Source organism: Sinohyriopsis cumingii, chromosome 6 (assembly GCF_028554795.1).
Source record: "Sinohyriopsis cumingii isolate HCF-2022 chromosome 6, ASM2855479v2, whole genome shotgun sequence".
NCBI classification, from domain to species: Eukaryota; Metazoa; Mollusca; class Bivalvia; order Unionida; family Unionidae; genus Sinohyriopsis; species Sinohyriopsis cumingii.
Window position 1 is genome coordinate 136574800 of NC_142966.1, and position 16650 is coordinate 136591449.

The 16650-nt window shown below is 34.7% G+C and overlaps 1 protein-coding gene across 2 annotated transcripts in view; it reads right to left on the reverse strand.

Annotated features, from left to right (window-relative positions):
• Positions 1-9552: 9552 nt before the first annotated feature.
• LOC149798072 (heat shock 70 kDa protein 12B-like) overlaps positions 9553-16650 on the reverse strand; it is a 38524-nt gene continuing 31426 nt past the window's right edge. For both annotated transcript variants that reach the window (XM_089963154.1, XM_089963155.1), the window contains one exon: positions 9553-11692. In XM_089963154.1, coding sequence (XP_089819280.1) covers positions 10632-11692 — 1061 coding nt within the window. In that variant the 3' untranslated portion in view covers positions 9553-10631. The remainder of the gene's footprint in view (positions 11693-16650) is intronic.

A 16650-nucleotide genomic window follows, 5' to 3' on the forward strand; every position in this document is an offset into this window, starting at 1 on the left:
TCGTTGACTTATTCTTTTCATAAAAACATTTCAGTATTATATCATCTAAGCCACTATTTCTCTTTCTTCACTACTTGAAAAGTTGGATGCCTTTCAGTTGTTAATATCAAAGTACCTCTATTTCTCTTTCTTCGCTACTTGAAAAGTTGGATGCCTTTCTGTTGTACATATCAAAGTACACCAAGCTGTTTACTTATTCCTTGTTCATTAATCAGAAACCAATTTCTTATTCCCAATTCAATAAACTCAACTTATTGCTATCCTGTTTGAATTAAACAAAATATAACCAACCTGAATCCCACTTAATGTATTTTAACATCAACCCCTCTATACTATATTTTTAGTTAGGGACTTGCTCTGAAAGAGTAAAACATAGTTTACATGAATTTTGTTGAGCGGACTCCAAGAAATAGAAGATTCAATAGATGTTAGGTACAAAATCCATTTAGGGATGTGCCTCCAATGTCCACCTATGGAGTAATAAGATCCCTTTCTTACATTATTTTGATTCTGGACCAGTTTCAGATTTTTTCATTGGGGACCTGTTTGGACCCAAGAGAATATTTTGATGAAATTTGTGATGCTGAATCAGAAAAATGGGAGTCCCAATATGGTATAACGGTACCAATTGCGCAAGTCCAGGTGGGTGGAGCTTAAGGTGCAGGGAACATTGCATTCAGAAATAAAGAACAACACTAGCTGTGATTGGTGCATTATGTAAGAGTTGTACTTTCTGTAAGGCTTAAAAAAGTTCAGCCTCTTGGCAAACATGTGAGATATGTTAATTTCTATCTAGATCATATTTTGTAATTTTTATGATTTTTTAAAATGTGGTACACATTGCCAGAGGCGTAGCTATGATATTTTGCGCCTGGGGACGAACTATAAAATTGGCGCCCCAGCCCCCTCCCCGTTTAATCACATTTTTGAATATTACCCTTGTTTACTTATTATAATGTAACGTTGTAAGCCTCATTTTGGTGCCCCTGTACCTTGGCGCCTGGGGACATATGTACCCCCCTGCCCCCCCCCAGCTACGCCTCTGCACATTGCTGAAACTGAGTCTATTGTGACTAGATAACTCTTATCCCTGTCTAGTTCCAGCAGAGTTATCTCTCTTAAATGCAATGGAGTACCTGGTTTTGTCCTTGTCAAATTGACCATCTAGCAGTGTTCTCTATGACAGTGTGTGACATGCATGCTGAGGTAGGATAGAAAGTATATTTATTTTACAAAACATTAGCATTGAGCTATATAGAAAAACAATTGGTACCATGATACCATATGGAATGGTTATGTATTACCATTATAAAGGGTAACTGTTATATGCACAGTTTGGAAGAGAAAAAGATCCCCTTATTTCAAATTTATTTCTTGGAACCCCATTTGGCTGTTTTATAGTTAGAGCATACAGTGAATTCAGATGAAATCATGGATACCAGAATAGCAGAAATATGAGTGTCATTATAAGTTGTTGACATATAGCCCTTTCGTTGTCATGACAACATAAATGAACAAAGCAAAATGATATTCCCTGTTTAAGGTATTTTGATTTAAACTTCTTTTATTATCTTATATAGTCAGGAATCTTCTCGAACATTAGAGGAGACTTGGACAACATTCATCTGGTGGCTTCCAAGACAGCTGAAGGCTAAATATGGAAAATTTGTATAAAGCCTTTAGCCACAAAACATAAGTCCACACCTAAACAGTTAGATCTCCTGTGTAAAGTATTATGATTTAGGCCTGTCTGTTTCAAATATGGTTGTTTGGAATGTGATTGGATACCGTGAATGCATCTTGACAAATTTTGTTGACTGGAGTCCACACAGAACAAATAACAAAAGGACAGGTCCTATATAGAAATGGCATATTATGTAATTAATGAAACCTTTAAGACCCAATTGTACCTATTTTATGTAATTAATAAAACCTTTAGGACCCTGTTGTACCTATTTTATGTCATTAATGAAACCTTTAGGACCCTGTTGTACCTATTTTATGTAATTAATGAAACCTTTACTGACCCAGATGTATCTATTTTATGTAATTAATGAAATGTTTTGGACCCAGTTGTACCTATTTTATGTAATTAATGAAACTGTTAGGACCCTTTTTTACCTATTTTATGTAATTAATAAACCCTTTAGGACCATGTTGTTAACATTTATGTAATTAATGAAACCTTTATGACCCTGTTGTTCCTATTTTCATTTTGAGCCCTTTTCTTGATATTTATTTGTAGGGTTCGACTTGAAAATATAGAATAGGACGAACTTTGTAGCGAATTTGGAAATGTTAAAGTATCATATTGGGTAGATTATATAATGTGGGCTGAAAGGGTTGCTTCTGTCAACACTTGAGCCTACTAAACAAGCCACTGCTTACAGTATTTTTTTCCAACCCATCTTTGAAAATTTGTAGTAAGGGATATTGTCAAACTGTATTAAAGCAGCTTAGACAAAATTTGTTGAACTGGTAATGAGAAATCAGACAAACAATATATGGTAGCCTTATAAAGCCTGTTTGGTGTTTATCCCATACTTCCACCAATGAACATTTAGAACCCCTGAGTATTTAATTTGAGCTTCTGTTTAAGATGTTGTGGCTTGTGATCTTTTCTGACTCCTAGAAGAAGTATTGGAGATTGTGATCCTTATGGATCCATAGAAGAATAATTTATGAAACTCACTGAGCTGAATCAGAAGAAGAGCAGCCCCATTAGCGATCAATGTCAACCTGAAATTTGATTAGTAGAATTTGGAAAATAGCAGAGTCCTTATGGATTGCTGATTTGTAGCCTGGATGGTTGTTGTTTTTGTAGGGTTTAACACCATTTTTCAGCACTATACATGGCGGCCAGTATTAATGGTGGAGGAAGAATCCGGGAAAGCCCTGGAAAGAACCACCGACCCTCGAGAAGCTACTGGAAGCTTTCTCCCATAACCATATTGGCAGAATTCAAGACTCGAACCCACGCAGACAGAGGTGAGATGGCAGTGATGCGTAACGGAGAGCGCTTTAGACCACTCGGCCACTCGGGGCCCCTAGCCTGGATGGAGGGGACCAAATATTTTGAGCACTCTGGACTATCAAGAGAGGCATTTTGATTTATATATCCCATTTTATATTTTTGTCTTGTAGTCAGTGACATTATTATTTTGGACTATGAGATTCTCTGCTTTGAGTATCTTGCTTTATATTAGTTTGGATATGTTTATATTGAATTGATCAAAAACATCTACTTCATTTTCAAATGTATCCATATGTGTTGTAAGCATTTGTTCTAAATCATTAAACTTCTTTCTCATGCTTTACATCCTTTTGTCTATTCCCACTAAAATCCTTTATTTTTGATGTACTCTGTCTTTTTAGCTGTCTATGCTAAATCAAACTGAGTTTGCATATTGGACAAGAATTTTAGTGTTCATAATGACCCTGTTATTCAAGTCATTAATTGTTCTGTGGTAAGAAATTATTACCTTTATATTGGTAACCTAAATTGGTTTATTTTGCTGATGAGAGCTGTGCCACCTTAGCTTTAAATCGGGCACATACTAAATGGTAGTATATATTCTAAGAATTAATTGATGTCACAGTTGAAAATACTTAAAATCAGAATGCTTAAATTCTTAGAAGATAATGTTATTTTTTAAACTTTTTCATGCATTAAATAATTTGATAAATGATAAATGATAATGACAAAACTGATGATGGGATAGACTGTATGCCCATTTTCAGGAATTGTGATTATACATGTAAAAATGGCTTTACAACCTCTCATGAATGAGATAAAAGGTTAAAATATACTGTCGGGCAAACACAACCTTACCAAAGGGTGGCCTTTCCTGAGATGATGGGTGTATTCCCATTATGTAATTATCTTTGTAAACAACATTTAAAAATTGATTTTTGATAATCATGCATCTGATGTGTTAATGGATTCAAGAAGAGTGAAATTATTTGTCCGTTAAGTTTAAAGCAGCATGCTTCCAATGGACAGCAAAGTGATTTATACACTAATTGTATTTTGTATGTACATGAAGGTGCTGGACATGGTGTGATAAACGTGTTGATTTTCTTTCTTCCTGCTTATGAACATTTGAGAGTAATCTCTTACAGGCGCTTGAATAATTATTAGGTATAATGCTAGTATATGAAAGTTTTATTCATACCAGTAAAGGTTATATTACATTTATCACACATTTCTGATCATTGCTATTCAAACATGATCTGTTTCTGAAAAATAAGATGCAACATTTTTATGGCAAAGAATTGCATTGAACAATTTCACATCTGTACAGTTAGAATTCTTATACAGTATCATCAATTGTTGTTTGAAATGCACCCTTAAATTATATCTTTAAAAATAAAACAAGTATAAAGAAATTGTCAGCAAAATAAATATAACAGTTGACAAACCATCAAAGCCTTCCTAGTCACTTGAAGATGGAACTCATATTCAGCATCAGTTCCAACTTTATTTTTATCATCTACATCACTGCTTTCCCCATATGATTCATCATCCACAGCTAGATATGAAATCTACATCACTGCTTTCCACATATGATTCATCAACAGCTAGATATGAAATCTACATCACTGCTTTCCACATATGATTCATCAACAGCTAGATATGAAATCTACATCACTGCTTTCCACATATGATTCATCCACAGCTAGATATGAAATCTACATCACTGCTTTCTACAATATGATTCATGCTCAGCTGGGGCCCCGAGTGGCCCAGTGGTCTAAAGCGCTCTCCGTTACGGATCACTGCCATCTCACCTCTGTTTGCGCCGGTTCGAGTCTTGGATTGAGCCAATGTGGGTATGTGCGAAAGCTTGCCAGTAGCTTCTCGTGGGTCGGTGGTTCTTTTGGGTTGATCAACTAATGCAACCCTGAAATTATCATTACTGTTTGTTAGATGCTCTTTGTGTGTGTGCTGAGGATAAGTGTGGAATATATCTGAATCAGATTACATTTATATGCAATCTTGTAAAGCTATAAAATGTACTGAATACTGATTCTGTACGTCTGGTGAGATAATGATTTAGGGCATGTCAACAGTAATAGCAGCTAATGATGGAAGTCATGGCAATTATATGCCCTTTTGTATTCTCTCTTTCCTTCTGTCTCTAGCCCTTCCCACAGTTCAGTTCAGGTAGCATGGCTGAGTTCAGATAATCTGCGAAAATGTTAACTTGGATCCACGTATCTCTTATATATGTGTATGCATGTATGATCCTCCTCCTAAACCATTATACAAGATGATTACCTTTCCTTGCTCAGTGATACACTGAGTGACAGCTGAATGGACATGTGAACCTATCAAGTTATATCCACAACAATGAAGATAAAAAAACTAAATAAAAAGCTTTGGATGTATATTTACTAATGTATTTTTTTGTTGTTGTTATTGTTGGTTTGGGTTTAATGCCACTTTTTAGCAAATGGTAGGCTGTACATGACAGCCAGTATATCTAATGAATCCAGAAAATCCACGGGAAGCTACTTGGCATTAGCTTTCTCACATTCCCGCGCTGGCCATTCTCGAGATTCAAACCCACGCAGACAGATATGAGATGTCTTAGGCAACTCGATCACAATAAGACCCTGCTAATATCTTTTGAATTTTATGACGAAATAGTTTTGAAAACGTTTGTTCATCGACAATCAGCCGTGAATAGTGCAAGGAGAAAGGTCTAAACGAGTATTTGATTTTGTGAAGGAAGTAAAATCAAGTATTTAATTTAAAGAGTTCTGGGATATATGATCAAAATTGCATAACCTATTGGCGTACACTTAGAGCTAAATCTTATTCCGTAATAACGTGTAAGTCAGAATCTCTAACATCATGTACTACTCATTATGTTCAACTCAAACAACCTTTACGCAAGCCAGATCCCCTCAGCCTTACGGTGTTTTCTTTTAGCAGTGCCGAGCTTGTCCCTAACACTACTATACCATGGAGAATACTTTTGAATTGACACTCTGCCTTTGGTTGCTGGGGAATGTTTGTCAAGCACTAAATGCAAACCGTTGTCAAGTTGTTCTGCTGCAGGAGGTAACGATATTGTTAGGGTTGTTTAAGTGTCATTCGTTAGATGGGTTATATATATGATACAGAGATTTCTCATAGTAGTAAACATAGATGGATGGGTGAGTGGGTAGGGAATGATACGTTGAGATGGCATATGATGATCAAATTCGTGGAACACCAATGAAGACTGTAGAATATTATCACCAGGTCTATGAAGAATCCAGTCTAAAAGGTGACCCCTTTTATGGGTGGATTAGCTAACTGACAGGTTGAAAATGTGAATAGAATGTAGGAGTTTTTTTTATGTGTATATGGGTTTTTAGGACAGTCAAAGTGAAGGTTTAAATCTAGACTAATCAGGTTGTCACCTATTGAATTTCCATACTTAAGGAGGTCAGGAAACTGCTACAGAAAGAGAGATTCAGTTAGCTTGTTTACTAGAAGGAGGGCAGTTGAGACAACAAACAAACAATGACTGACTTTTGGTCTATTGTGACTGTTGTTTTATCATGTATATTTAATTTGCATTGTTTGTTAGTTCTTTTTTATATAATTTTCTTTTTCATTATATGCAATGGATAACTGTATTTTGGAATTTGATTTGCCCAAAATCAAGTATATTTCCTACCTGACCTGTATCATTGATCTTTTTATATTCTGTAAACAACTAATACTTAAGTAATCTTTTCTCTGTGATTATGGATTTAATATTATGATCATTATTAATAGAAGTAAACATTTTTATGTTGGTTTTAGTCAAGGATACTGTGTTTGCTATGTTCTTTATATTATAATTTTAGAAACAGACCTTCTAATTATAGCTAAGGTTTTATCTGATAAACATTGGGAACTTTCTAGAATGAATTTTTCCATTTGGTAATATATTTTTTAAGAGAAAATGTTAATTGTGACATGAGGTCAAATAGAGGACTATAATCATTGTTGTGACCATTAATGGGGGCTGGAATTTATTCATTCAAATTATTTATTCACAGGAAATACAAAGTGCTCATTAAAATTAACATTATTATAAATGGATACTTGCATTTATCGTAACATTTCAAATAAGGATGTAGTCTTGAATTGTATTATTGTGATTCAACAAAAGAGTGTTGGCACATCACCACGACACGGACCAAAAAAGGCACATTAGCACTTCCTGTGTTGGACTAATTTGGATTTCTACTAAAGTTTATTCAGAACATTAATTATTAGGACTTGTGTCAGTAATTCAAGGATCATTTTGGATTTAATTAGCAATACCGTAAGTTCTTTTAATATTTTCACTTTATATTCTAGTGAAATAATGGTTTTTCGCTCTTTGCTATTACTTATTTTAAGACAATAGAGTGGTAATTGTTTGGTCAATTTATGTGCCGAAACCAAAGGCAAATTGAAACAACATCAGTTGGTCTTAGAGAGTAAATTGAAGGATCTTGTTTTGGTGCCTGACTCGGTTTCAACTATAAATGCATCAAAATTGTAAGTTTAATGACATTAAGTCAAAAGGTATTACATTTAGATCGTGAACAACATATTTAGGAACTAATTTATAAAACCTGTAATGTAGGTCACATTGTGCAAGTGCAGTGCCTCGGGTGTAATAATACAGTAGTTGAATCCCACTCAGGGAGGACATGGACAGAACAATTATGCATGGCCAGATTATAGAAAGATATATGTCTGCCTATCATAGCAGTGCCATAAAGATACACGTCTGCCTATCGTAGCAGTGCCATAAAATATGGAGAACCATAGCTACTAAAATATGAGACTTTTAATATTATAACAAAACTGGAGAATTTGCTTTATGTATTTAAGTGTCAGCTTAAAGCTATACTAGAGTCTGATTTTTATTTGATTATGAGGATCGGTGTTGGAAAAATATTTATCAAACCAAGTAATTAGCTATTTGCTAGGAGATTTAGAGTATTTGCAAAGACTTTATGGTAGCACGTACTAGCTGGTAAAAGGGTTCCTCCCCATTTTTTTAACAAGGAATTATCTTGCGATAGGAATATATCTTTCTACTAGGTGTTTGGGTGGATTTCCTTCATGAATCATGAACATATGAAGCCAAAAAAAAAAAAAACATAAACAAAAAAAAAAAAAAACCCACAACAACAATGCAAGTGTGAAAATATGGTTTTGTGAAATTGGCGTTATTATTTGACAAGAAGCAAAGTATCTGATATATTTGCGCATTTAAAAACCCGTCAGTTGATAACACCTGTTGTATTGAAGTCCTTGTAAGTAAAGGAAACATTGCTCTCAAGTTAGACTCAAGCAGGTGATACTTCGTTCACTTGTTAGATCCCTTGCGTATTACAATATCGCATTTTCTACGCAAATGAACATGTCCAGCAAATGCGTTTAATAAACATGCCGCAAACAGGCGCGAGTCCAACAAATTTCATAACTGCATCAAAAAGTTAAAGTGACAAATTGAATGATATTATATGATGATGATCTTATCCATAAAGCTAGAAAGATATCGAATGAATTGCTTTGTCAGCTTTCCGTGTGGTTATTTCAAGGAGACAAGAATCATTTTAATACAGTTCAAATTGCTTCAACGGGTCTTACTGTATTCAGAATCATTGTCATTTGTGGCCCCAAAATATAGTCACTTTTATGATCATAGCGATGGATAGAATGGAATATTCCAGCTTGCTGCCTTTTCTGGAAATGTTCAGTTCCCTTTTTGGCCGGATGAAGTGGGTTGTCTTAAAATTAGAGTTTTTGGAAGGCTTTCTTTCTTCCATTTAATTTCAGTCACCGAGAATCCATGGCTGACAAAAATTCTGTTTACTAGGCGCTGACTATTGTTATGGCATTATGAGTTTCCCATGCCTAATAACAGCTTACATGTGTTATCGAATATTTTGAAAAATGCATACCTTTTATTACCAATAAGAGCATCTTAAACATTTTGCATTAAAACAGCCGATAGATGACCGGATCACGTGACGAAATTTTCGCGCATTACGATTTGTATATGTGGGTTGGGGTGGGTGGATGAGTGGGTGTAATATAGGCTGGAGAAAACATTGCACACATCAAACGTTTTTCCACAGACAAGTCTCAAAATCATACACATATGAAAGCAATAGATTACAAGAAAACATCGAGGCAAAGCTATAAGCAAATCAATATTAACTGAAGTAAATATAAATATATTTGCCAGAACTAAATAAATTAATAATGATACGAAATAAACACTGAGGTAATCTTCAAAATACTTGTGTTAGGCTATTCTGGAAATAATTCCTTCAAAATATTCGTTTTTTGGGAGGGAATTTTTATCACGGCGGTGTATCTCAAAGTAAAATCTTCCCAGGTCTGGTACCTGTTTGGTTAATTACCACTAATATCAGTTCTTATATTAACATACCTATCAGGTAATGTTCTGCATGAGAGCGATTAATTGAGCAATACGGTACTAGCTTTCGTATGCTTTTTTACATGTTCGGTTTGTGCTGGGTAATAAATGAATAACACTATCGCAAAGGGATTATTACACTTTTATTCATTCAGGCCATTAACATTCAAAATTTGAGGTGAATTATTAAATTCTCTTTTTTAATAAACCGTTATTTTATTTTCATTTTTCTGTTCATGATCGAATTGATAAGGACAAAATAAGACATTTATTTTACATACAGATAGTGGTTGCAACTTGAGATTAGTATTGTAAGTGAAACCTTAGACGTTTGAAAGACGAGTGTTAGAACAAGTTTCCTGTGAATGTTTTGAGACGAGCTAAAATGCATCTTGAAGCTACTAAGCTACTATCTCGCATTAAGGATTTTCATGATTTGCTTCTAGGACCCGCAGATGCTAATTGTAGTGTTGGCACATTTATGGTCGATAATTGTATTGGCATGCCAGTTTATCAAATTCCCTAAGGTTGGCAAGTGTTGCATGATATTCGCAAATCGAGTCTATAGAGGGCGACATTGGTATCTTGCGGAACGGACTGTAAGTAGTTCAAACTCAGACATGTGCATGCTATGACACATTTATGTAAATGTATGGGTCTCTTATTTTGTCTGAATGTGTTAGTTTACAGCGCTTGCTGTATATACATGTTTCAATGATTTAATACTGATAGTTAGGTTTGGTTGGTTGGAAAATTATAGGGTACGTATATATATGCCTCTGATATATATGTACGAAATCATTTTCCTTGAGTTGTCGGTAGGTATGAACATATATTGTATGGAAATTCTGTTGTTTCGTTCCTCAGTTTTATGTCTTAATAATTACAGAAAAGCTAGCTTCTAATTTAACACATCTGAGCAAATGGCCTTTTTATATATCAATTAGTGGGAATCAGGCTGGTGAGGAAAACCGAATGATTGTTTTTCTGTTACCATTAGTTTTGATTTCTTTTCATTACGGCAGCCACAACATTTAACGTTTCTCTATCATAAAATCTGTATCGGTTATTTAAAAGCAACCCTATCGACTTATGCATTTTTAAAGTATACTACTGATACAGTCTGACATAACTTAATAGGAAATACACTGAACTATCATAGTTTTCATAATAACATGTTACAACAACATCCATTGGCATCCATTAGCCCCAAAATTCTACTTTTCCTCCTACAACATGTCCAGTATTCTCCTCGCGTAGCTGAACTTTGATTTCAGTTCTACCAAAAATAAATTTCACCAAAAGCTTCATTTCAGTTGCCCTTTCGAAGTCCGATAACTCAGCTATCACATTTCCTACATGCCTGCAACCCTCTTCGTCTATGTATGTCGGATTGGGACTAGTAGATGCATACACAGGAAGGATAATTTGTTTTACATGCGCCATTGTTGGATAATATGGCAAGGCGGCGGTTTCTTTTTCGAGTTCTACGATATCACCACGCTTGACATGTATGCTGAAAATATCATCCACGTAGGAAACTCCATCTATGATTTTAAGTTTAGATTCTGGATGAGTGCCTTTTTTAAATCGCATCATTCTTGCAATTCCGTAGGTGTAGCGGCAGACCCTTTTAGAAATTATACCTGGATTATGACCAAAGAATACGGCCCCTTTGACAACGGCCGCCGCTGGGTTTCCCGGAATAATAACTTCCAGCCGTTTTCCAAAGTATTCTCGCAAGACCTTTTGCAGGTATCCAGATTCGGAAAATCCCCCAACTATAACAAGCTGCGAGATTCCGGCTGAACTTAAATCGTTGAGTAAAGTTTCGATGCAGGATTTTATCTGCGAGATGGATTTCTCGAAGAAACCTTTCATAATCTGTGACTTTAAGACGAGTTTATCGCCTTTGATCTCCACCACATGTCTGAGAGGACTACTCGAAAGACTATCCTTGAACTCCCTGCCGTTGATGTCTTTATAGGACTCAATAAATGTTGAGGGTATGTGAAACTTCACCTCGGAAAGCGCGTCATCAAAATTACATTTCTTTTTGTCAAAGTTTTCAAATAAGTCTAAATAATCATCAGTATGTTGCTCTTTGAAGTGCTTCAAAACCTTAATCCCCACTAAACGGAGTAGAAATTGCCAGAATTCATTGTCTACAGTGATACCTCCAAAATCTCCTCCTGTGGGTTCGTGCAGCTCTTTAAGTACTCCATTGGTTGATATCTCTTGACAAGCTATGTCACCTGTTCCACCTAGAAAATAAGCACAAATAATTCCAATTTATGAGTCTCATCTTTAAAACATTGCAGTTATAAGTAGTTATAGTTGTTGTTTAAGCAGCAATACTAATGTTAACTAGAAGGATAAGAAGTAAAAAAGTGGAAGATGAAGAAGGGCAATCGGTTTATCAGTTATGTTATATGATAATTTTATTTGCTCTGTCAGTTTAAGTGTCGATGTATATTCTAAATATCGACTGGAGAACAATGAAATACGATTATATACACTTTTGCATGCTATAAAGCAAACAAACTGACTGGCTTGGTGTTGTGTATATTTAGTTTTCATTGTATGATTGACCTTTGTCCATAATAGAAGGTAGGTGTTTGGGCCTACTTGACTAATGTCATCTTTTGTAAACAACATCTTACTCTGCAACACGTTTCTGTGATTGCAGATTATATTATAAGCTAATTATTATTATTTGCAGGAAACATGCTTTACTTGAATCTGAGTTCAGGACATTGGGTTTCCTCTCGAGAATTCCTGGTCAACCTGATGTTTCCCATGTTCTTTACTAAAGTTTGAGCAATTTACCTGATCTTGTTTACAACTTATAATGTTCTGAAAATGAACTTTTGAACATCATGGTCTATTATTGTTTCTTTGGTTTTTCCATTAGGGTTGTTTTCATCTGTATTATTTATTCTTCTCTTAAAATCTGAAGTGGACTCATACTTACAGTTGTGTACAGTTTTCATATGAGAGGATTTATATATTTTAATTATTCAATGGAATCACAAAGTGCTCATTAATACTTTCTGTTTATGTTACCATTTTGGGATTATTGTGAATTCATTTAGAGACATTTTAGATTACATTATTGTGATACATCAAAACTATTCCAATCTATTGGTTCATTATTACATTCAAAATTGTAATTCATTGGAACACCACTGGAATTCTCTATAATTGTTGACTTCTGGCTGAACTGTTATGACTGTTTGTAATTTAAGTCACAGTAATTTAAGTTCTTGTAAGACTTTTGATTTGTATTATAGGGAAAAAAAATTGTTGGCTGAATTTTACTAAACTTGTTGGTTTTCTCTCTTTTCTGTTGCTAAGTTTAAGACCAGTGAATCGTAACTGTCTGCCTATGTTTTATTTGTTGAACATTAGATAACTCTTGTCCTTTTCCATATAATCTGGTATATTGATTTGGTGCGGAAAAATTGATACAGATTTTGGTTTTAAAATCCCACAAACTGTAGTGATCTCTGGTTATTAAATTTTAGCAAGGTGAAGTTATATATAATTATGTAACACTGTAATTATCGATAAGAATTACTAGAATACTTTAATTGTGTTTTAAACACCCAATCCCAATTTTTTTTATTTTTGTTATTAGCAGTCACTCCATCACGTACATTTCAATGTTATAATATTCACTTAAAATTAAAATAGTGATTCAATCTTATCGTTGAATTGATAAAATTGGTTAAAATCTATAAGGAAATGGACAATTCGTAGTCGCTGTATCCACACACACACACACACACACACACACACACACACACACATATATATATATATATATATATATATATATATATATATATATATATATATATATATATATATATATATATATATATATATATATATATATATATATTGCTCTCATATTCTGAAAATAACAGTTAACGTTCAAACAACCAATTGATACATATTTTTCGTTTACGTCGTACCGTTACTTCCGTTTCCTGTTTGCTAGAATCTTCTGTAAAATCTTTTCCCCTTTCATTGTCTATCCATCATCTAACAATGTTTGGATATATTTTGTTTTAATACCATTTTTCCTGATCGTTATCTTCTTGTATCTTTTATACTTGGAAACAATCCAATTGTATTTCTTGTATTTATTTTTCTTCATTATCGTATATTGCCTCGGTCACCATGGCATCAATACTATCGGACTTACTTAAAGCAGAGATTTGAATCACATCGTGTTTCAATTTGTTTTACAAAATAATAGATTTTGCAACACACCATGGTATAATTACACTATAACGACTAAAAGCTAAACTGATTATATATTCTGTAATTATTCCTGTAACTCCTAAACCTGTAGCTGCTGTACATATACCAAAATGCTATGCTAACCTGTACCCAGTGTTGAAAACCTTTTGTATGCGTTTTTTATTTTTTATATCTCTTTAATGTTCAATTTTTATCAGATCATTTACTATTTCGTTAATAGTTGGCTACCTAAAGTTAAATACTTGCTTGTGGTTGGTAAAGTTGGATACAAAAGTGATTCGCTTGGTATTTTCTCTCACATTTCTTTTTAAGAAATGTGTAGCTTAGTGTCTTTACTTTACTGTTTGTTTTGTTATTAAATTATATGGTCTGACATGTATCTCATGTGCTATTAAATGACTAAATATAAACTAAGGTAAAGAAATCGGGATGACAGGAATTATGACTTCTTTAATATCAATGTCGGACGGCGACCTTAAGGATATCTTATAAAAACGTCTCTGGAAGCATGCTGCAACCAGATGAGCCTTGAGTTTGCTTCATGGTAAATAATGTCATTTACGGTATTTTTCTCACTTCCTTTTTATTGCTGTCAAACTTTGTAGCATTTCTGGAAATGGAGTTTTCTTTTCGCTTGAAACACCTTTCTAACTGACTTTTTTAGAACTTGTTCGTCATGCGTACTGCCCTCAATTGGATCATACGATTCAACGGTTTCTCTATTTCCTGAATACAATGATGCTTAACCTAAGATAACAAGTGGTATAAAAACTCTTTTATTGGAGTTGGGCAGATTTAATAAGTGATGGGTCATGTTTTAATTTCTTTTCTTTGTTATTTATTATTGCGTACGTTTTCAAAGCTGCCCTCTAAGTTTCAACCATCAGTAGTAGATCCTTCTTCTTTCGCTTAGCTACTGTTTGGCGGAATGTTGTAAATTAATTAATTATGGAAATATTTTCAACACAGCCAGCCACTTTTGTACCAAAATTAGATTGTTACAACGTATACTTCTCTTTTACCGACATTTAAATCAACTAATTTGTTGTGGCGTGGCGGGGTTGTTATGCCGTCACTGTGGTAGGTGTGGGGTTGGGTGCTTCCAATATTTGTTTAAATTGTTATAGAAGTCCCACCCAGGCGCAATTTTGGTTGGAAGTTAAATTAGTGAAAGATATATGTAAAGCTCCGTGCCACCACGGTCAGCAATGCCGACGGTTAAATGAATGAATATACAAAAATGAGAAGTTCGACTGATAACAATTTAATGACAATTCAATAATCAGATGATTAAAATTTCCCAAGTACTCTCCTTCCGCTCGACCCTGTGATAGCCTATTGCATCATACGGTTTGTAGTGCGAGATAGTTTTCAACCTGTCCTTGTATTCTACTCATCTGTGTATTCTTCTCTTTTATTCCTCCAATTCCTTATCATCTTCCTCTCGTCTTTCTCAAATATCTTCTCTCATCGACTTCTCTATACACCCTCTTTCTTTTCCATGTTCACCTCCTCGACTCCTTTTCCTCCTCTTTCTCGACTCTATACCGACGAGACTTGTCGACTCCGACTGCTCTGCTAGTCTTACTTCCGTCTACCCTCTTACAGACTCGGGACTCACTGAACCGGAAGTTCTGTCCACGAAAAAGCTTCCTGTGAAAACACAAGGACGGTACAATATTTTCCTAATCCCTCTCATCTCACACTACACCCAGCCTATCATCAGATAACGGCTATTAAATATCTTCGGTCACGCATTCATTCACATCGAAAGACTCGTACGTTCTTGTAGGATAAAACAACATCGTATTAAAAGCACGGTATCAATTACTTCTCATATATACATCAATAAATTGCGTCACATCAGTACAGATTACTAATCCCATTATACTAAACAATATCACAAGAAGTAGACGCATTTCGTTACATTACAATTGATATAAAGTGTACAAATATTTAAATATCCATGCTCTGATATATCCATATTGACTAATGTTGCACACTTCAACCATTTTCCAAATTCACAATTCAAGCGTGTGTAAAATCTAATATATTACATGAATAAATGCACTAGTTTACTACGAGGTAACCTATTAGCGAATTATAAAATTAATTCTGACCACAAGCTAACAATCTACCTATTAATTGACATAATACTCAAATATATTTCTCAAATACGCATGTAAATTAAACACTACAAAGGTAATTATACGTATTAAACGATCCTAGTAATTAAGTGTGCATACTACACATTATTACAATTAAAATGCCGTAATATTCTGCAAAATTCGAGCAAATAATTTACTGACCTTTACAAAGCCTTTACTTTCCTTAAAATCTCCTAAGTTTACCGACAAATTACGCGTAGCCTTCTCGGAGTAATCATATTTGCTCAGCAATCTTCCCAGGAGAACTAAATTTTCGCTTGCTATTTAGAAGTTATAATTAGGATCGAAATTGTCACCCTCCATCACAATCCCCACTGGATGTCTCCTTGATTCGATCCAACCGAACGTAGCGGACAATGTCCTTCTCGTTGTCTGTCCACGTGGGATAGATCTAGAACGCGTCCCGGTACCTCGCGGTTCCTTTGATCTTGGACAAAGCTGTAACATCTAGGTGGGAAGTCTAACGCCTATGCCTATTCAATATGCCGGGTCGTGTCTGGTCACGGTAACCTTGCGAAAGAGATTAACTCTAGCCTGCGGCATGTTCAGACATCAATCATGACTTGTAATAATAATACCTTAGTTTATACACGACTTACGAACTATGGTTGAGAAAACGTGACACTTGTACATGAGCCACTTTCACTATATGAAAAGTTTAAGTGATGCGCGATTTAGGTCAAAGTACTAGTCCTTATTTGGCCCGCGTGGTGATTTGAGCTTGAGGCCCCTGTTTTAGCATATGACATTTGACCTTATACTGTGACTTAATATATAAAATT